The sequence below is a fragment of the Monodelphis domestica genome, chromosome 6 (assembly GCF_027887165.1).
Source record: "Monodelphis domestica isolate mMonDom1 chromosome 6, mMonDom1.pri, whole genome shotgun sequence".
Taxonomy (NCBI): domain Eukaryota; kingdom Metazoa; phylum Chordata; class Mammalia; order Didelphimorphia; family Didelphidae; genus Monodelphis; species Monodelphis domestica.
Window position 1 is genome coordinate 193860489 of NC_077232.1, and position 23690 is coordinate 193884178.

The 23690-nt window shown below is 34.0% G+C and overlaps 1 protein-coding gene across 8 annotated transcripts in view; it reads left to right on the top strand.

Annotated features, from left to right (window-relative positions):
* Positions 1 to 23690, top strand: part of GRIA2 (glutamate ionotropic receptor AMPA type subunit 2) — a 178232-nt gene that overhangs the window by 97571 nt on the left and 56971 nt on the right. For all 8 annotated transcript variants that reach the window (XR_008912922.1, XR_008912921.1, XM_001375094.5 and 5 more), the window contains exons 4-6: positions 3665 to 3861; positions 9548 to 9601; positions 11685 to 11846. Coding sequence is in view for 6 of the 8 variants with exons in the window: in XM_001375094.5 (XP_001375131.2) it covers positions 3665 to 3861; positions 9548 to 9601; positions 11685 to 11846 (413 nt within the window). In the remaining 2 variants the exon portion in view is untranslated. The remainder of the gene's footprint in view (positions 1 to 3664; positions 3862 to 9547; positions 9602 to 11684; positions 11847 to 23690) is intronic.

Genomic DNA, 23690 nt, shown 5'->3' on the forward strand with positions numbered 1-23690 from the left:
TAGTTCATCTATTTATTGATCAGCTACTACTGTCCTACATATATGAGTTCATATTAGTGTTGACTTACCATTAAGCAAAATCAATCAAGTGTAAAAATGAAGCACTCTGGTAGAGGTTTAACTTTGTAACAAATGATAGTTTTGTTAGCTTTTCCTGTTACAAATTAAGCACTTTAATGATGATAGATTTCAGTCACAAAAAAACCATCATTGACCGCTAATGACTTTTGGTGTGTGGAATTAATGAGTTTGAACGTCTGCCACTTTCTTGAGTAAATTCTAACTGATTAAAAAAAAAAAAGCATTTACATTTTCATTGATAGAGAGAACTGCCCAGGAACAAATTCAGAATTATCACTTGATGAAGTCCATTTTTAAATTGCTCTCCATGCTTGAATTTCCTAGGAGTGCTTGTAAGATAGCAATGCATTTCCATTATCATGAATATCATCTTTATATGAACCTTTTAGCAAGTAAATTTTAGTAAAAAATATGGGCCTAATATTTAAAGAAAGAATAGACATGTTATCTTTAATTGTAATAAATATTTCCCACACCAGCTATAACTTCAAAGAGAGTGCTTATATAACAGTTGTAGACACAATATTTAGATAGTATATGGAGATTCCCATTGTTTTAATGATACTACTTAGAGGGCATGAGTTATGGTATTCTACAATCTTTAAAGAACTGAAAATAATTTTCAACTAGAAAGGAATAGAAATATGGTAGGTATGAGTAGGCACATGATTGAGTGTGAGTGTGACAAATAAGGAATTAAAGAATCAGAATTAAGAAATGTCATCAAGGAAACATATGAGCAAAAAAAGAAAATAGCTTATTCATATCACCGTGAGAAGAGAAAAACAACAGAAGCATTTTTGGCTCCATTATTATCCTGTAACAAAATAAAAAATGGAAGACAAGTATTAATGGATTGGCCCTATGTGATGAGCTTATGGGAAGGTATAGGCAAGAGATACCATGAATAAATGAGCAAGCGAGGGTATGAATCAATAAAGGTAATACCCATATTGACGAGATCATAGAATCATTTCAATATTTTAGGGAGTTTCAAGGGAGAATCAGAAAATGATTATACATTCAAAAATGTATATGTAAAGAAAAGGATTAAAGGTTCTTAGTCTTTATAGCCTGCTGAAGTGAAGACAGACAATATCCATATTCACGTATAGGAATAGTTTACTCTATTAAGCATGGTGACCAAATACTTTCCTCATTCCTCATTCACTGAGGCTGAACAGAAAAGAAATGAGTTTATATTGAAATACAGAAGATTTCATTTACACATACTGAAGTTGTGAAATTTATGAAGTGTTGAGAATGTGCTATCATGAGGTTTTTATCTTTTTCTTAAATGTTTTAACTAAATGAAATAAGATCTCAATTTTAAAGCAACTTCTTTATTTTTTAATTATTCCACAAAAATTTGGAAGGGGTTTATGGATTCTGATCAAATTTGAATGTTGTTTGTGTACTCTTTAATTGCTAGTTTTAAATTCCAAATAATTATTTTAAAAAACACTATCTACTTAAAAAGAAACCTTAATATCAGAACGTATAGTACCTGATTCTCTTATGTGATTATCTCATGTTATATTTCTGCAACTTAGGTTCAATACATGGCTTCATTTACCGTATTGAAATGATAGCCAATTTATCTTCCATGGTGTGTAAATGCTTTTAGTAGTGCTGAACGGATTTCTTACAATCTGGCATGGGTCTAAATGCCACAAAAATATGTGATTGCTCTGAATGACATTTACTGTTCATAGAAACTCTTGTGGTGAACATAACAATGCATTTTTGGAGATGGTTTAAAACCTGTCTATTTTGAAGACAGTGGAATAACTAACTAAATTTTTCTCATCTTTGTCTTCTAAAACCGTGATTCTGTGTTGTCATGAAAGATGTTTTCATCAAACTGTCACAGTCTGACTGCCCAAGCCAGTTTTTGTTTTTTCTGTTGCTGAATATAGTTAAAATGATGTCAAAAGCCAAGTTATTCTCTGTCTCTGTCTGTCTGTCTGTCTATCTCTCTCTTTCTGTCTATCTCTCTGTCTCTCTCAGAGAAGGCAGAATGAAAGCTAAATAATTAAATTGGAGAATATGAATGATTACCATGTTCTCATTATGCATATTTTTCTTTATGTAGGGGCACAAGATAGAAATGGATAAACATAGATAGGTTTTAATTGACATGAAGTGATATTTATGGAATGTAGGTTTATTTTTTGAGTGGCTTATTTAATTCACCAAGTTAGTCTTCTTGCCTCTCTCAAGGGAGCCAGTGATACATAAATAATAGACATAGTTTAGATCATGTCACTCATCTGGCTCAAAAATCTTTGGGGTCCTCCAACTGACACCTAATCACAGCACAAATTTCTCTTTTGTCAATTTGAGCTTTGCAGTCAAACTTTACTTAACTCCATGCACTTTGCCCTTCAGTCAATCTGTCCCATGTGTTGTTCTCCATTGGCTATCTCTTTGTCCTTTCTTTTGTACATACTGTTTTTCTAACTTTGGCCCTGGCTCTTCTGTCTTTTATATTGCTATTATTTTTCAAGACTGAACTCAAGCCACTTTCTGTCTGTCATCTTTCCTGATCAGTGCTTTTCTTAATGCTCTTGCTACTAAAATTAAGGTACATCTTCTTTGTAAATATTTTATATTGCTCCATCTGTAGATATATTCTTTCCCACAGTAGAATGAGTTTTTAAAAATCCTCAGGTCCTAGTACATTGCCTGGCATAGATAGCACATGTATGCTGGTTGAATAAATGAGCAAGTGAAATACTAGTAATTATTTTCTAAGAATCTACTATTGAATTATGATGACTTAAAAAAACTTATATTAGGAATTAAAATACTCTCTCATTTGAGAAATAAAATGAGCTTTTTTGCAGTAAATGGTACTCTCTAGAATATTAAGTACTACTTTGGTGACCTGAAAGAACTGATTTGCCTCTTGAAGATGAAAATTACACTTATGCATCATAGTTTCCTCACTGTGGAAACTGACTCAATAATTCAGAACTCCTACATGATATGATAAAAGGCTTTGTTGAAATTGCTGAGTTGAATACAATAGAATTTAATAGAGTAGCTTCCATGGGATAAATACCATCCTTGCCTCTAACAATTGGACAGACTTTCAGCTTGCCAATAACTCACTTGATCTTTCAAGACAGTAGTGGGGGGGGGGATAAGAAAAAGAATGGAAAAGATATGAAGTTTAATTCAAGCAGTAAGAAAAGAAACAGGTGATCGTGCCCTTTGATTTCAGAAATATGAGGTAATAAAAGCACTCAAAGTTCAGTAATATTATAAAGCAGACATCTGCCTCTGAAGAATGAATATGCCTTTTCTGCTAAAGAATGCACCCTTTGCTTAGTAGTGTGGCATCTAAGCACTTTCGTTCACAGATGTTGTCCTGAAATAATCAGATGCTAGCAAAGATGTTAGTTAAAGCTTTTCTCTCTTTTTTAAGGGGGTGGGGTGGTATAAGAAGGAGAGGGCTTATCATTTAATTATCTTACAAGCTGTTTAGAAGCATATTGATGAGAAGCTAGATATGATTCTATTCAATTGCCTTTATCAATATGTCAAATTTTTATTCCTTAAATTTGTTCTTTCCTAGGCTTATCAACATTGCAAGCTGTCCTGGATTCTGCTGCTGAAAAGAAATGGCAAGTGACTGCTATCAATGTGGGGAACATTAACAATGACAGGAAAGATGAAACCTACCGATCTCTGTTTCAAGATCTAGAAGTAAAAAAAGAAAGGCGCGTAATCCTCGACTGTGAGCGTGACAAAGTGAATGACATTGTAGACCAAGTAGGTGATGCTCCTTTATTTTTTTTTTAGTCTAGGTACCTAAGCTATGGAATTCTGGTGCAAAGTCAGCAGCTACAAGCAGCATTGAGGTGGGGGGGAGTGGTGCGTGAAAAGCAGTTCTTGCTTTATGGTTTCACTGTGACACAGCATCAGGCAATCATTTAAACGATCTGTGGCATCAGTTGGCAATAGCAGGTACTCTCAGATAATGCTGACCTAGAAGCTTGATGGTTTTGACTATTAACTAGAATCTAGTATAAAATGGGTTTGCTATAAATTGCCTGGTCTTTGTTTGCCCTGTGAGGAATCTAAATTTAATGTCTGGTTTTTATTTATCCCATGCTTGATTTTTATTTTATGTAATATTTGTCAACCTTGGCTATCTTTCACTGGAAAGTTGCCATTTGCCCATTGTAGCTTATGAAATCTTTTCTTCTACATTTAGAGAAGTACACATTAAAGCATAGTCAGTCAGTCAGTCAGTCATCAATATACATTTATTAAGCACTTTCCTATATATCAGACATTGTGCTAAGCAATGGGGATGCAAAGAGAGCTTTAAAAACACTGATTTTGCCATCAGGAAACCCTCATTTTAATAGAGGAGTCAGTAAGCAAATGATTAATTGTAGATAAGATATAGACAATATAAATGAAAAATAAAATAAACCAGAAAAGGAGACTTTGCTTATGAGGCTTTTAGGGATAGAGGAGGTGTTAGAGTCCACCTTACTCATTTTGTAAGTGAAGAAGCTGAGGCCAAGGAAAGTTCAGTAACTTGCCTCAGATGACAAATTTCAGAAGAATCCTGGGATTCCAAAGCTACTGCTCATTCCCTTATACCACTTGACCTAGAGAAGAATGTTTATCTTTAGCAATTATCCATATAACTGAATCTTTTTTACTTCATTCCATAGTTGGATGAGGTCCAAAATTATTCTTTTAGGGACTTTATCCTCTGTATGGTAGTAAAGGGAGGGACTTTCAAAACATTTTGGAAAAGGAGTATAGTTTTTGCGTCATGCCTATTATGGGACTCAAACCCACAACAGCTGAATGACCTCATGTGGTCCTTTTGCTCTCCTTGGTATCAAAGAGCCCATCAATGATAAGGAAATCAACAATAAGGATGATGGAACATATTTTTGCTTTGGGATATTAATATCTTATTTAGGACACTGAAAGAAGTAATTTTCTTAATAATCTCATATCACTTGCATGAGCCAAATAAGGCTGGTGTTTTCTTAGTTTCTAATGTGTGTTTAGCAGTTTATCTTCTTGTGCACACAATAGGCAACAAAGCCTATTACCTTTTCCTTGAAATGTTGGCCCTTCGAACCCATCTGATCTGGGAACCTGTGGGCACATAAACACTTATACAGTCTGTGCTCGTTGCCAGTATGTCTCTAGTGCTGAGAATCCCTTGCCCATTAACATTTCATCAAAAAAGATATCCATTGTTATTTTCTTTAAGTGTGTGTGTCCAGAAAACAGAATGTTTTTATGAAATCAAGGACATTAAATGAAAAAATGAAAACATGCATGCATATATACAATTATAAATATATACTGATAGATATAAAGTTACCCAAATGGCTAATAACTATTTATGTAGATAGATACATTTTTGAACTTAGAAACATCTAGTAAATGAATGCAACATATGTAAGCTTTGTGCTTTGGGGAGTGAACTAATTATTCTTGTGTGCGCATTTATTTTGCCCATGTGATGTATTGGGACATTTGCCTCTCTCTGTCCTAACTCTTACCTGTTTGCCCTTCCCTACATGTAAGGTTTGCCTCCATCATTTTTCTTTATAAGGTTAGGAGAACTAGACACCCTTATACCATCCAGAATGAATCAGCAGATGAATCATTTACTGACAACACTTGAGTGGGAATAGGTTTAAAGAGGAGAGTTGAGAAGGTTGCTAACAAGGAGGGGGAAAGGATGCTGAGAGCAATTTTTGAATCATTTTCATCCTGAGCTTGAAAGTTAGTCTCATTAATTTGTAAAGAACAAAACATTTTGCAAATATAAATCTTAATGAAGCTGTAATTGATATATAATAATACCCCCTTAAGAAACACAGAATAGTTCTTCCATTAAATTTTGGATGGCTGAATAAAACAAAATGATTATGAGAAAAAAATCAAATGATGTGTGCCAGAGAGATGTCCAATTTGGTTAGTCTTTTCATGTCTCTAGAGTTTGAGGTATGATTGTTTTTAATAGGTCCTTTACAAATAAATGTGAGATTCTAGAAACTTACTAGAAATTCACAGGAGTGACTTATTTTTAGATTGGATTTTAATATGTTAAACTTCCTAGATTACAAAGACATAATCATCATCTATCATAAAATATCTGATAAAACCTAGATGAAACTAACATTAGTAATTAACCATTTTACATCACCATTCTTGCTATGTAGGTACTAAGTTCTATTGTTTCTTCCTCCTAAAAGTATCCTAATTTTGTCAGCCTCCTTCCTGATTTCAGTGCCCTAGGCAAAAGCATTAATGGCCATATTCTTACGGCTATACATTATCACGTTAACTAGAAGATTATACACACATACATATAATCTTAATAACATGCCTAATGCATCTATTGAGTGTAGAGTGTTTGGTGATATGCATCAAATATATAGATTTGGCAGAGCTCTAATTTACATTTCTATATACTTGCCTAGAGAATACATTTTAAAACCTAAATGATACCATAGAGCATAGGGGGTTGTCACTAGTCTTTTCATAAAAAATGGTTTCCATGGTAGCATGTATTTTGAAATACAAAAATTCCCTGTAGGTGGGGAAAGGTAAGGAATATAATTTTTTTCATATGAAAGCATGGTACATTGTTGCTATCAGTTCATTTGTTAGATATAATAATCTGCTTGAGTTTATGTAGGTTGTAGGCAAGAGAAATTATTATTATTATTATTCTCATTTATATAACACTTTAAGGTTTATGAAATGATTTACATGCATTACCTCATTTGATCCTAAAAAGAGCCTTGTATATAGGTGCTATTATTATACCTATTTATATATGAGAAAACTGAGGATGTTTGGGATTAAATGAATTGCTCATGGTAATATAATTTATAAATGTCAGAGGCTGGTTTCGAAACGAAATCCTACTTAATCCAAATGAATAATTATGGAGCAGTGAAAATAGCTCTGGATTCTGTGTCAGAAGCTTCTACTTTGCATCTGGTTCTGAACTCCCACACCTTACATTTTTGGACAAATGTCTTTATCACGGTATCCTTCACTTTCCTCATCTATAAAATGGGGGTGGTTGGGTGAGTGAGTGACAAAATGACCTCAGAAATCCCTTCCAGATCTAAAATCTTGGCTCTATTTAAGCTTTAAACCATCCTACGCTGTAACATCTCTTGCTAGTATAATGCTACTAATTGTTAGAAGCTGAAGAAATGCCAATGAAAATCAGTTCTTGTGGTGCCATTATTTTTTTCCTGATAGACACTAAAATGGAGTCTCCTCATTAACCTTGTGCCTTATCTCATTGCTCAGAAAGAAAGATTTGATTCTTTGAGTTTCTTAAGACTCCATAGGCATAGTTAGCAAATCTCAGTATGAGAAGGTCAGGTCATGTCCCCTTAGTTTCATGCTCGCCCCTCTATACGGACACTTACAGTTTGATCTTCTACATTCTGGCACTTCTTCGTTTTCCCATCAGTGGTGCAGCATTTTCATTAAGTAGGAGAGGAGATAGAAAGAAAACCTGGCCATGTAATTTCAGTGGTACAGGAAACTCCTAGATGAGGAAGCCTTCTGCCAGTGAACATCGGCATCTTTTATAAGCTACAGACTTAAGAGTATTGCCTGGCACTCTGACGAGTTAAGTGACTTGTCCAGGGTTAAATAATGGGTATTTGTCAAAAGCAGAAGATGGATGTAGGACTAGCTGACCCCAGATTCAACCATTTAAGAGCTATGCTAACCATACTATATGTCAAGGCAATGATATGGTGCAGTGGGTAGAGTGCTGGACTTCAAGTTAAGAAGATCTGAGAATGTACCTCTAGTATTGTGAAAGAGAGAAATGCTAAAATGAATGAAAAGACTGAATTTTGCAAAGCTATCTCAGGAAAAGATGAGTATTGACTAGCTATTTGACCCTGGACAAATCATGCAATTTTTCTCTGATCCATTTTCATCATTGAAAAATGGGGATAATAGTACCCACCTCACAGCGGGTTATTGTGAGGATCAAATGACTGAACATATACAAAAAAAAAACAACTTTGTAATCTTTAAAGGGCTATGTAAATGTTAGCTATTACTGAATCTTCTGTTTCTTAAGATGAATAAAAGCCACATTTTTACTGAAAGATGCTTTCCCTTCTGCAATCATTTCTTGTGATCAGAATTACTGTTTAGTGGCATCGTCTTTATGGAACATTGCTTACCTAATCCAGTGCTTTCCTTAATATATTGTTCTATTTATTTGTTCAAATATTACTCCTTGGCTCATCAAGGCAAAACTTTTGACTGCATCTGAGGTATTTGCTTTCTTATTTGATCACAGCTCTGACATTTCACAGTTAATCAGCAACATGCTATCAATATAAAGAACATTGGGTTTGAGCCTAGGTTTTTGCACAAAACTGTGTGACAGGGAACAAGTGATTTAACTCTTAGAAGCCTTAGCTTTCTCATCTGCAAAATGGGAAGAATAACACTTGAATTACTTCTATCAAAGGAGTTTTTTCAGGAATTAACTTTTTAAATTGCAAAAAAAATAGACTAAGGTGAGGATGAGCTTTGGAGTTTGGAAGATACAGTTCAAGAACAGTTTCTGACACATGCTGGACATGAACACATCAGTGCCCAGGCAATATTATAGTACGAAAGTTCATCTTCCTATGCCGACAGCTCTTCCCACAAATTCAACCATGTAGTTTTGAAGGTGCACAGGGGTATCTAATTTTGATTGACAAACACTCTGACATTGACATTGACAAACACTCTGAATCTGGAAAATTAGATAGAGATTGTCATGTGACATTTTATGCAAATGAATTTATGCATTTAAGAAAGGTCAGAGATTAAGAAGGAAGTCTATAAATTTTTATGAACACTTTTAGTTTCATATAAATGTCTTAAAATGTTCTATTGTGTGAATTTTAGGTGACCTAAAAGGACACATAAATATCTGCCTCTTTTTATGTCACAAAGTACTGAAGGATCAAAGAGATTATGGGGAAAAAAAACAAGTAACAAGTATATATTCCAACTTATATAAAGGCAACTATGGAGCCTGAAAATCTACTGTATTTAACTCAAGGAGCTGTTGACTTGAGAGTCCTGTGGAAGTCCAAAAGATCCATCATTACAGATGGAAGGGATCCTATCTAGATCATCCTCCTAGTTTTAGAAATGAAGAGAGTCCCCCAAATGCAAAAATGACTTTTCCAATGTCACATATATGATAAATGTGAGAGCTGTGATTTGAACCCAGTTCCTCTAAGTATAAATTCATGGCTATTTTTAATATTCTACAGTGGTTGTTTTTCATGCTGTCACTAAAACAATTTCACCAAAGGACATATTAAATTTAATATTTGATTTTTTCCTAATGACTGGTATCAGTCATCACAAATTAAATTGACAGAACATTTATTAAGGAATAATATTTGTTTCTCTTTGGCAGGTTATTACCATTGGAAAACATGTTAAAGGGTACCATTACATCATTGCGAATCTGGTAGGTGAATTTATTAATTCTAGTTATTTAAGTAGAAGTAAACATTCTATTGAAGAGATATTTTTGAATGCAGAATGTGTCTAAAACAAATCAATAATATTAAAAAACTATTTTCATCATATCTGGTTTTTCAAATCTACAAAATCATTTGCTTTTATATCACTATCACTATCATATCACATATCACATATCACATATCTCATATCAAATCACTAATCATTTCCCTCTGGTTATATAAATAATGCAAGAAATGTGAAAAAAGTATTTGGAAGATATGAATAATTAATAATCAAAGAAGCCAGGTACCATGTTTTCTTTATCTATGCATTCTCCCCCCTTTGAACTCCTACCACTGTACCTAGCACAACATTAGTACATTGTAGGCATTTAATAAATTATCTCTTTATTGATTGAATATTCATTTAACAAAACTATTTATATTTAACAATAACAATTTCCTTGTCCTAAAAAACATAATTACTTTGACTTAACTGTTTCTCTCTTCCTCATTTTCTAAAATTGATCATTTATCCTCATTACTATACTAATAATACTTTATTTCCATCATATATGTGAAGATTCAAAATAGTTATAAGTATTCATTAGCTACCAAGTAACAAATATAATAAGTAACATCTCCCCTAAAGGGGCCAAGAATGGACTGGACCTGCATGGTCTCCTACAATCTGGAGATTGTGATGTTTCCTTGCCTCAGTGGAAGGGCAAAAAAAAACCCTTTAAATCTCAGAAGTCTCTGTAAATTCAGACCAATCTTACCAATCCAAGGACAGATATTACAACAGAACCAGTAAAGATATTGAATCTTGATAAAAAAATTTTCTCTAATAAAATAATCAGATATTTCATATCCTGAGTAGTAGTATGATTATAGCTGAATACCAGTTAAGTAATCATTGTTCATTTCTTTGCCTAGTCCTTTATCAAGCTATGCTTATATTGACTATTAAAAATGACAAATTGTATTTTCTCCCATAAGTACATCTTATTCAATCCAACTCAACTTAAGTTTATTAAGTTCCTACCATTTGTCTTAGACATTATGAAAAGCACTTCAGATATGAAGAAAACAAACAAAAATAGTTCCTTCTCTTGAGGAGTTTGTATCCTACTGTGGGGATACAAGGTTCTAAACTATGAAACTAGAGGGATGCCTGAATATCAGCTTGAGTTCATATTTTATGCTAAAAACAATGGAAAATGATTGAATATTTTTGAGGAAAGTAATGACATTGGCAGAATTTCAGTTAAAAAAGATTATCTGGGTCATTTTGTGTTTAATTCATTGGAGAACTGAGGAATTGAAAGCACAAGAACAATTAGAGAGCTATTAAAATAATTCAAGTGAGAGGTATAAACTAGGGCATCAGCCTTATAAATGGAGAGCTAGCAATCAAGGGAAGAGAGATTGTGGAAATAGACTTAACAGAAATTGTCAAATGGTTTGATTTGGAGGACAAAAGTGAGAGAGAAAAGTTTAGGATCATGCCGTGATTATAAATCTAAGAGACTAGAGGGATGATGGTGTCCCAACCAGAAGGTTTAGAGAATAGTCTTAAAAGGAATGAGGTGTTTAGAGATAATCAGTTCTGTTTTAACATAAAGAACTTGAGAGGTGTATGGAAAATTCAAGTGAAAATGTTCACTAATCAACTAGTGATTTAATATATAGATTTTGAAATCATTTGCATTGGGATGATAAATGAACTTTTAGGAGTATATGAGATCATCAAGGGAAAGAGTGTTGAGAGAATTCAGAAGAAGTTCCAGGACCATGTCTTTGGAGAGATGGATGAGGATTTGGCAAAGAACATTGCATAGGAGCTCTGAGGTAGTTAGGCAGATAACCAGTAGAGAATGTTGTCAGGGAAGCCAAGGGAGAAAAGGGTAACTGAGTTTCAGTAAAATCACCATGAGTAACTATCTGATTTATTAGTAGTATCTGTATTGACTGCACCATGAAAAATGTCTTTTTTGCCACTGCAAGTAAGACATGACTGAATAAATTTTGACTTCTGTGCTTTGTCTAGAGTGATTAAACTGATTTGATCTGTTCTCTGACCAGGGATTTACCGATGGAGATTTATCAAAAATTCAGTTTGGAGGAGCAAATGTCTCAGGATTTCAGATTGTTGACTATGAAGATTCCCTTGTGTCCAAGTTTGTACAGAGATGGTCAACACTGGAAGAAAAGGAATATCCTGGAGCCCACACAAGTACAATTAAGGTTGGCTTCTTTATATCTCTTTAATCTATTTGAGTCAGTGGCAGGTTCAAATAAGCTGAACATAACATGATTTTAACATTGTGGAATGGATTATCACTGGTTGTGGACAGTTTGGTTTTGTTATTATCTTATTCCATTTGTCTTCATTGTGATTACTTACAGGGAGAGGAGAACAAAAGAAAATAAGCAAAGCTCATAACACGGGCCATATCTTTTATCAAATCTCTATTTTCTATCTGGTAATTTGATTTTGTGCATCACTGGACTGATTGAGTCAGAGTCCATGATTACTCTGTGTCTTGCTACTTAACATTCATTCATTTATTTACATACCTTTCTGTCTATTTGTTTATTTATTTAATCTATTAATTCTTTCATTTATTTGTTTGATCATTTGTTTATTTGTTTATGTGTTTGTTTATTTATGTAATTAGTTATGGCCAGAATCTTGCTGTGTAGACAACTTCTCATTGAAGAAATTCCCTTGATCAATGGAAATCATCAGCTGTTCTATATATCACATTCCTAGAGTTTCCTGGGAGGCTGAGTTTTAATGACTTGTCCAGGGTCATATACCTGGGATTTTGTCAGAGGGTGGACCTGATCTTTGTTTTAAGCTCTATACTAAGCTTCCTTAGTGTGTGACCTTTGAAAGATTGTGAGTGATAAATCCTAGTAGCAGAAAGGGAAAAAAAATCCATCTATGTTACCCACTTTGCATGTAGATGACCTACCCAATGCAAAAAGAATGCTGAGTGCATACCTCCCTGTGATGACCTGGTCCCTGGGTGCATTTAGGAGGTAGATAAATCCTTAGTTGGCCTCAGTTAGAAAAAATAATCTTCCATCTCACTAACCAACCAATTAATCAATCAGCAAATGATCACCAATTGTGTGTAAAACATAAAAACAGGCTTTGGTATAATAAATGGTACACTGATGAATCACAAATACTCTATCTAGTGAAATCTTTGTTTTGCACATAGGTAATTAATTCAGTGGTTTTATACTCTGTGCACTGTGCATACTTTATTTTGCATGTACATACACATCTATTTAGACCCACATATTAATTTTCTCTTTTGTCACTAAGCTTTTTCCTTTTTTTATTTATAAAAATAATCAGTCAAATAATTTCTCCTTCACCAAGATATCTTTTATGTAGCTGCCTAGATTTTGAAAATATATTTTACTTTTTTAACATTGAAAAGTCTCATGATATCTACTTTAGATTAATAGCGTAAACTTTTATTTTCTTGAGAACTTAGGAGAATCTACCTATATAAGTATATATAATATTAATATAGGTATGTTATATGTGTTTATATGTAGAAATGTGATTTAATATGGGCAGCTATGCATACACACACACACATATATATCTGCCTCATTCAATATTTCCAATACATATTTGACATGCTAATTTTTTTCTTCTTGAATTTATTTTATCAATATTTCAAAGTGGTCACAGAATCATAGAATAGTAGAGATTACTCAGTCCAGCATCTTCATTTTACTGATGAGATAGCTGAGGCTTAGAGAAGGAATGGCTGTTACTCTGAGGTCAGAGATGAATCCAATCTTCTAAATACAACTCTATAATTCTTTATCTTATATGCATTTGGAAATAATGATTATTTTATAGTTAAGAGAATAAATATAGTTGAAGTCAAACCACATTTGTAATTCTTCCACTTATATGCAGTTGAGAATAGTTACTATTACATATTTCAGTGAATAAATATAATTAAAATTAAGTCAAGCCACATTCTCAAAGATGCTCTTAAATATTTACTTAGAAGTCTGATACTATGCTTCTCCCCAGTGCCAAGTCATTCCATCTCTGCATATTTAGCATTATAAAAAAAGCAAAGATTTAGAGCTATGTGGCATTTTAGAGATCATTTAGACCACTATTTTCACTTTACAGTTGAAGAAACTAAGCATCAAAGATGGTCATGGAATTATAGGTTTAGAGGTGGAAGATATCTTAGAGGTCATTGAATCCTACATCATTTTAATTTTTACAGATTAGGAAAAAATGTTACAAACAAGGTAAATGTCTCTCTTGAGATCACACCAGTGATTACTGGCATGGCTGGGTTATGAACTCTACCATTGGCCCCAATTCTAAGATTCTTTTTATTGAATTGAGAATTAACTGAGTGCTGGACCTGAAGTTGGGAAAACTTGAATTCAAATTTAGCTTCACTTACTAGCTGTGTGATCTTGGGCAAGTCACTTAAATCTCTGCCTCAAGGTTCTCAACTGTCAAATAAGGATAATAATTGTACTTAGCATAATGTCTGGCACATAGTACCAAAGTGCTTAAAAATGCTTATTCTTATTCCTTCAAGGTAACAAATATTCTTTAGACATTATTTTTAGACTAATGCTGGATTATAATTCTGTAGTGTTTGCCTCACATACTCAACAGTATCCAGAAAAAATGTCAAATTCAATAATTGGAAAAGTTGAGTCAACATCAGAATCGCTTTTTCCTGTATGCAAGGGCATTATCATACATCCCAAGACATCCTTTTAGGTTACAGTTTGAGAGTATGTACTTGGTCAGTTAGGTGAGCCCAGGATCTTTCAGGAATCAGGAGAAAGATCCCCTTGGAGTGTATATAGGATGCTTCAACTGTCAGGCAGGATGTTAAGAACCATTTCCAGTTGTAAAAATCCTCTTTTGAAAAGCACAAGCAGCTACTGACTCTAGAATCTTCTCCTCTTCTTTCTGTGGGAGCCAGTTAAGAAAGGATAACTTAAGACCAACAGATTATGAGTGAGATTTTTTTCCATAGCATAATAACCTTTTAGTCTGTCATCAAGAAATACATAGTATCTATAAGACAAAAACATGAGGGAGGTGGTGCTTTTAAAAAATGTACAAGATGACATTCAAATAGACCTAATTGTGATGGTGAAAAAAATACACAAGACTATGGAGGAAGCGTATCACAGTGGAGAGTCTTGGATTTGAAGTCAAAGGGCTTGACATCACAACCAAACTTAATACATATGTGTCCTTAGCCCCTCTGAGCCTCAGGTTTTTATTTGGAAAAATGATGGTGGTGGACTAAATGCCCTCTCTGAAGTCTCATAGCTTTAATCTCTCATCCTAATGAAACAACATTTTTTTCAGTTAAATTCCCAATCTGTACTTAGGAAAATACAGTCTATGTCATGAGTAATGTGATCTGAAAACAAATTTTAAAAAATGATGACTATTTGACTTTGGATGTATATGTCTGTTTGTACATGTCATCCTGTTTATTGGAATTTGTTCTCTAGGCTTTTTAAAGATGATCCTACTTCTTTTAGATTAGATTCATACAAATCCCAACAGTATATTTAAAAAGCAGCTTTATTTTTTTTTATTTTAGTGAAGAACCAAAGAACATTTCAATTTAGTCACCTGCTCTGAGATTCAGCATTTATGGTTTTGATAGATATATTTCAAAGAATTGAAATCATTCCTACTTCTCTGCACTCATTTCAAGAGATTAACATTTTTACAGATGGCCAGTGTGCTTGTGACAACTCAAATAGACATGTGGCTTTTCTCTTTTTTTGGTCTATGAGCTTTTCCCATCGAGCTACAGTACAAAGAGAGGCTCAACTGCTACTTCAGTTTTATAAGCATTTCCTAATCTGCCCACGTGAATATTGCTGCACAAGTCCTTGGATAAAGAACACATGAGTGCATTCATTTCCAAATGAAAGCAACTTGTTCCTTTCAAATCTTCTATTAGTCATTCTGGAGCTTCACATTGTTGCCTGGTGTGAAAATGATCACAGCAAAATAGTCACTTAAAAAAAAAAAAAGCTCCTGGAAGTCAAATCTTTATTGATATTCATTCTTGAAAATGAAAGTTAATGGAATATGAAACCAGAAATCTATAAGCAGCACATTGAAAAGAAATCTAATGCTGAAGTATAACACAAATTAAAAACAAACAAAGGAAAAAAAGAGACGTCAGTAATCTTGATGTGATAACAGACAAGTACCCTGTAATCTTTGCTTGAGTCTCTTCCCAGATGATCTTCCCTCTCATTGCTGTGCCCTTTTTACTTACCTGACTTGGAGAGAACTGCTACCTAGCAGAAGATGTTCAAATATCTTCTAATATAGCAGAAAAAACCCAGGTCTAGTAGATGAGAGACCTAGATTTTGTTGTAGCTATGCCTTGAATGATCTATATTGATTGTGGGTAATTTCCTAGGTAGGAAATTTCTCATATGAGAAAATAAAATGGCTTAGGCTGGATGATCAAATTACTTTCCCATTATGACATTCTATGACGATTTACCAAGATTTTTTAAAAGTCTTTGGAACTTTAAAAAAAAGGTTTCATCTTTTAAACGTAGATTAGAATCTTTAGTTTGATTTTAGGCTCAGGTGGGAGCTCTAGTTGTGTATAAAAAGAAAGCTTCTCTGAACATAGATGCACTGATAACATTAGGCATAAGGGGAACCTGCAATCAAACTACTGGTTGCAAAGAGCAGTATTTCCAGAGCCCTGGATGCCATTCCTTGCAAACTGTGCTGCTTTTATAGGCAAAGAAGAGAACGATTATGCCAAGAAGCTGTAGAACTCCTTATTTATGACCAATCAGCATCTCCCTCTAGTATCGTCAAATTAAGACAAGGCATCAAATAAAACCCAGCCTACCTCTGAGACATAGACTCATTGTTGAGTCATGGTCCTTGACATTATCTAGAGTATATGCTAATGAACTAATAAAAGACAACTTAGAATAGTGGTGAATAGGATAGATAAAGAATGAGTAATTAGTTGTTGTTTAGTCATTTTCAGTTGTGTCTGACTCTTCTTGGCTTCATTTGGGGTTTTCTTGGCTAAGATACTCTAAGATTTTCTAGCCCATTTTACAGATGAGACAACTCAAGCCCACAAGGTTAGGTGACTTGCCTAGGGCCATATAGCCAAGTGCCTGGGTTTGAATTCTTCCTGACTCCATGCTCAGCACTCTAAGCACTCTTCTAATTGCTCTGAGTTAGTCATGTCTATGTTCAAATTTTGTTTTATTGTCTTTGTGACTATTGGTATTGGTAATTGGTGAATTGGTAACTGAATTTCTCTGAACCTCACATAATGATTTTAGATGATGTTGTAAATTATTTGTAATGATCATCATGGTATGGTATTCATATCTCCCAACTCTCATTTGTATTCACTCTACAAAGTCCTAAACTTCCTTAGAAATTAGCATTACATTGTAGCCTAATGAAGCCATTAAAATTACATTTTAAAGTCAACTTATCTTGAGTTTTAAAGTTGAATCTACCTTAGCACTATCAAACCAGTAAAATGCTTACTTATTTCCTTAAAGTACAACTCAGTGACCTGAAGAAGGTTCTCCTAAATTTTCCTAAATTAAACCAGTTTCATTCAATGAATAGACAGTTGATTGCTAGAACATCAATGCTGAGTAATAAATTCTGTATGGAATACAAGCAGCTAACTCTCATGCTATAGATAGTATTGGAGTCATGGAGACCTGGATACCATTTTTACTTTAGATATTTCCTTAATTCCTCTCAGACTCAGTTTCCTCATCTGTAAAATGGAGAGACTGAGCATGTACCTCATAGCATTTCCAGGGCATCAAAGAAAAAATAATGTATGTAAATTGATTTGAAAACCTAAAAGTACTTTATAGCATATCTCAAAAATGTTAGCACAGTTTTAGACTTCAATACCTTGTTATTTTTATTCTTTTAAAGCATAACTTGTATTTAAACAGAATATCCTAAAAGTTTCAGTGCACTGAGACATCAGTAGCCCTGACCTGACAATATGACCTTTGGATCTTGGTCCCTAAGACTTTTGGAATCCTTGTGTTAACATGAGTTGCTTTTTTTTTAAATAAAGTGAAAAGCATAAATATTGCAGAATTATGAACAGAAATTTTGTGACAAGTAAATCCTTTATTAATCTAGAGACAACTTAGAGATGTATATTATGTCTAGAATCATCATGGAATATGTAAAATAATTATGGAAAGAGAAAGATGAGAACTTCTTTGGGTCTCAAAAATCCCTAAGTGAAAAAATATTCCCAACTGCCGCCATGTAGTTATGGTTCTGAGTAAAAGATAATCATGTTTAAAAGGGAATTGTAGTTTAAAAAAATTTAACTAATTATCAATATTTAGATCCTCACATTCTGTCATGGCTTAATAGAGAAATCATAGGACTGAGTTTGGAAAGTGGATGCGGGTTTAATTATTTTGTGACCTTGATCATTTTTTTATCGAGTTTCTATTTCATTATCTCAAAGTAGATGTAATATTGTTTCCAAAATGATAATAGTTTCTACCACATATGAACTCAGATGAAACATTTTGTAGGACATAACCCACAGGCCTATCTCTCCTAATAGTTCTGGTGAAAATCAAATGTGAAAATGCTTTGAAAAGTAAATTATGACAGAAATAATGGCATTAAATGATTATTATCATTATTTTTATTATTGTAATATCGATATTAAGGTTGTGGCATAACTTCTTCACTATCTAGCTATCCAAGAAAAGCAGAGAATATTTCCCTTGCTGACATGGAATGTGATGGACATAATTCTACATGACACACCAGTCTACCAATGTATACAACACAAAATTAAAGTAGACATTTTCCTTTCTCAAAAAAAAAAATGCATAGAGGCAGTTTATAAAAAAGAAACAATTTTCCACTGGTTGAAAAGTGATTCAATTCTTACTATTTTTATGTGAACTCTTATGAGATCTTACTCTAAAAATAACTTCCTTGGAAGATATGACTTTATCCCTTTGAACTTATCATGTGACATATCCAATCTTACTGAATCAACTACTTGCACCTTCTATTAGGTAATGCTAGCTCTTTGACAACACTGGCATATTGCTGAGTGCCTTATGTGAAGGTTTTTGAGTTAGTGTCTAAAAAGAGTTTATTAGAAATTTTTTGAAAGCTATGTTACTTCTTTGAGCTCTTTAAATGACACAATAGTGAGTCTGTATATTAAATAAATCTTGAGAGGCTTAAAACAATTTTTATGGGTCTTAAATTGTTCTACTTGCCATAGAGGGTGCCTTATGCTATGGAAAAATTAGGCTCATTGAATCCTCATCAAAAAGGATTTCAATAACCAAAACATGCCTCTTTTACTCTATTCTTCAGGACACCTGCGAATTAAAAAGGGTACATAGAATCAAAATGCATAAACATCTAAGCAAAAATTTAAAAATTAAATAATCTGTTTATACAAATGAGTTGAAATTATGTTTAACTCATTATTTCAAAAGATACATGGCCATGTACCCTCTAAATCATCCAGTTTGTAATCCTCCAAGACTTTATTTTTAAAAATTATTTATTTACTTATTTTAAACCCATACCTTCTGTCAGTATTAGTTCTCAGGAAAAAAAAAAGTGAGAAGGGTTAGGCAATTAGGGCTATGTGACTTTCCCAGGGTCAAATAGATAGGAAATGTCTGAATCAAGTTTTGAACTCAGAACCTCCCAACTCCAGACTTGGAACTCTGAATAGAAAACTGTGTTACCTAGCCACCCCTCTCTTCTATAACATTAGTAGATAATTTTTGAGTGGTGGCTGCCTAAAGCATTCATAACCAGTTGGTCCACTTTCAGCTAAAGAACTTTCCATTTCAATCAAGTTGGTCCTCAGATGACCTGTCATCTTTTGATCAGACTTAAAATTTCCTTGCTTGGAAGGACTTGCCATAGTTTATATTCTATTGGCAAAAACTTCAAGGAACCACAGTCACCTTGAAGTTCCCAGATGAATGGAAGATCAGAATTCTGCTATGAGAATAAAACATAGACACTGGATCAATTTCTGAACACTTTACAGTAGAATGAGTGAACCTTAAAAATTCTCAGACCCTACTTCATAAGATTTGGTTAAGACCAATTCCCCATTGGGACCATTCCCCATTTGGGCAGTGAAGGTACTTGATCAGGAATGTGAGAACTCTACTTCACCATACTTAAGCATGCCTTAGGGGAAGATAAAGTTGTAAACTCCTTGCCGAACAATGAAAAATACTTAACCCATACTTTTAATAAGGCAAAAGCTCTTAAGCTCTTAACCTCTTTAAGCCTTAGTTTCTTAATTTTTAAAATGAAAGGATAAAGTTAGATGGCTATTAAGCCTTTTACTAGCTCTAAGTACACTTATTTGCTCTTATGATCTGGAAGAAGGTAGAGTTATATGTACCCTGCAATGATTTCTGAAATTCTAAATTGGAAAAAAATAATACAGATAATTCCTTGAGTTTAGATACCACAAAGCTTTTAAATTAGATGGAATGAAAATCCATTGAAAATGTAGTTAGTTAACTAATATACATTTATAAAGTGCTTATAACCTTCCAGGCACATAGTAGATAGAGGGCCAATATGAATTTAAGACTCCAATATGTACAAGCTGTGTGAGTGTGGTCAATACACAACCTGTAAGTTCCCCAAGAAACTCATTAAGACTCTAAAATTATACACACATACTAATTCTGGACAGCTGAAAATAATTTCATACTGTTCCCTGCAATGACTTCTTCAGCATGAATTAAAATAGGGAAATGTGTATATAAGCTATTGTGTATATTCAGATATATAAACACATATATGCTCTAATATACAGATATATTTGTTTCACATATGCATGCATAAATGACAGGCATATATGCCTATATATTTAGATCTACCGCCACTTTCTCTCTCTCTCTCTCTCTCTCTCTCTCTCTCTCTCTCTCTCTCTCTCTCTCTCTCTCTCTTTCACTATCCATCTATCTTTCTATGGGGCATCATTGATGCTGAGCTTAGAGGGCAAAAAGACCTGTACTTTTATCTGCCCATGAGAGTTACTTTGTAAATGGATCACATAGCCTTTCAGTGTCTCTGGAGATTTCCCAGAATGTACCTTTTAAGATCTAGCCAGTTGTGAAATTCTCAACACAAAGAAGCCATAAATCTATCACTTACACTCCATTACCCTAAAATAGCATAACCCGTAAATCAAGTCACCCAATCTAGATAATTTAGACAAAAGTAAACTGTGTATACCCCTTCCCACCCACCACTGCTCAAGTAGGTAGCTTTGGACTATGTTCATAGCCCAATTCTTCCCTCAAAATAGATTTCCAAAAATATCTATTTCACTTCTCCTATGGAGGAATAGACAAGTTATCTTTAGCTCCTTGTCAACTGATTTTTCTTCTAACTCTTGTAAGTTGTGATATTCCTCATGTTGCTTACAAAGGGTGCGGAGATTTAATGAAGATTTTATGCTTTCGTGTAGTGAATTTTCAAAGGGCATATGTTCAATATACTTTACAGTAAATTAAAGGTGACCTTATCCTTGGCAGAGCTTTTCCAGAGGATGGACCACATTAGAATTTTAAATGAAGACAACCTGAATAACTTTAAATATATAATATAATGTTCAAACCCATGCTATTCATCTAGGTAAGCTTTCATGGTTTTCAATAGTTATATGTCCTTTGTGCTAAATTCAGGTTAATTATCATCATTATTAGCTATTTTAGATTATTACTTTGACCATTTGCTATGAGCCTTGTGGGAACAGTCTTTCTGAAAGGGCATTTTTACAATTCACTGTTCTCCCTCAGCCCGAACTTTCAGTTTCATTATCTCTTATCCTCTGGGAATATTTAGAAAAAAATAGAGCCATCGATATGATATATAAAATTATTCCGAGAAATATGACCCAACTTGCAATAAGAACATCTTTATTAGCATTTAGTTCAATTTTGCAAATAATTAATACAAAACAAATACTATAGTCCCTCTCATTCCAAGTTGGTTTGACTGATTTTTATTCATTGTTGTGACTGGAAAAAATAATAATAATATAATAATTCTAAAAACATTTTGAGAATTTTGGAATGAATCAGCTAACCTACTGGTCCTTAGAACACATGTTTCCACATGTGCAATATTTTCCCAGATTGATGGCATGTGCCACTCCAATTCTATTGGGTTAGCTTTGGAGAACCCATATTTAGACCCTCTTTAGAAAAAGCAATATTAGAGGTTTACTTTAACAGAGGAATCTTGACGTTTACTATGTAAGATTTACCAATATATAAAACTTTTCTCTTGGCATACCTCCCCAGTTTAATAACAATGATGATAGCCAATATTTATGTGATGCCTTAAGCTTTGCAAAATACTTTCCATGCCTTTCATCTTAACAAAAGAAATTAAAAGACTCAATTGGAAATTTTATCTTGAGTCATTTGGGTAAGTGGCATTAGCCACCCTAGGGAGGGGTGGTTTACTTTGCATTGTTTCATCTCTTGGACTTGGCACAGATGTGAAAGTAAAACTGGACAAATAAATTTATCTGTTTGTTGAATACTCAACAGCTAATAGCCATAGATTCTCCACAACGTTTCACACGGATTTTGATTGTTTGGATTGAATACTCTCATAGGGAAGGAAACATATCATCATAATTTCTGTACAGGATTCAGTATAGTACTGAGTATAATTAAGTGCTCATTAAGTGTACTTTCTTAATAATGTATATTTAAAAAGAAAATTATCAATCAAAGGAGGAAGCAGGACAAGGTGGCAAATTTGACATATTGAGGGATTTAGTCCTTGGATGGCACTTTCACTCCTCTTAAGAAGAGGGTTATGTAGATCTTTAAAAGGAAAACCATGTTAGAATGGGAAGAGAGAACAAGAAGCAGAGATAGCATTTGTGCTGTTCAGACTCTGGGGCTGCCTGATGATATCACCTGGGCAAAATGAAGGAGCCACTAAGGGGGATCCATACTCTCTAGTCTGGTCTAGGTTTAGAGAAGGAAGCACAGTTTGAGACAGCCTTAGTGAGCTGGTCTTCTCAGCTCCAAATATTATCCTCAAATTTCTCGTGATGGAAGAGAGAAGGCTGAAGTGGTTATGGTTTTGCAAGCCTTCCAAAGTGAACACCCCTAAGACCCAGACCCTGCTCCCTCTGGAAGAGGCTACTGGACAGCCTTCCCTAACTTAGATTATTCAGTCCAGAAATCAAGGAGGAAGAAGCCAAGGATTTCACTGTCAGGAAACAAGGCAGTCTATCTCCTCTGCAACTTATAATATCAGAGAATTGCTTGAGGCAATGAGCTATTAAAAGACTAAAAAGGGTCACACAGCTAGTACATGCCAAAAGTGGGACTGGAATACATGTTCTGAAAGTTAGCCCTCTATTCTTTACTGAAGCACACCAGCTTTTTTGAAGCTCAAGAGAAATTTTAAAAAATCTATATTCTTTAATTGAAGATACTTAAGTGGAAACCATGAAGAATCGATCACAAATGAGAGAGATTAGGACAACTAATTGACCCTACATTGGGACTTGGGTTGTTGATACTTTCAAATTCAAAATTGGGGCAATTTCTATATTCCTCTACTTTCATATCTTCTTTTTTTAGACCTTTAACTTCTTTTTTAGAACTGATACTAAGTATTGGTTCCAAAGCAGAACTGGGATGAAGTTACTTGTCCAGGTTCACACAGCCAGGATATGTTTGAGGCCAAATTAGCACCAAGGACCTTGTATCTCTATGTCTGGCTCTCTCCACTAAACCACTTCGCTGCCCCTGACTTTATGTCTTCAAATGGTGTTAGAATTTTGGAAACCTGGAAATACTATTGAAACTTTAACCCCCAGAGACTAAAAAGAGAAGGAAGGAAAGAAAGGAGATACAACTAGGGAGATTTACAGAGATGCTCAGACATAATGCTCTCCAGGTAGTGGCAGAATAATTCTGTGAGAGGGGCTTCCAGGACTTGATGCGTAGTGACAT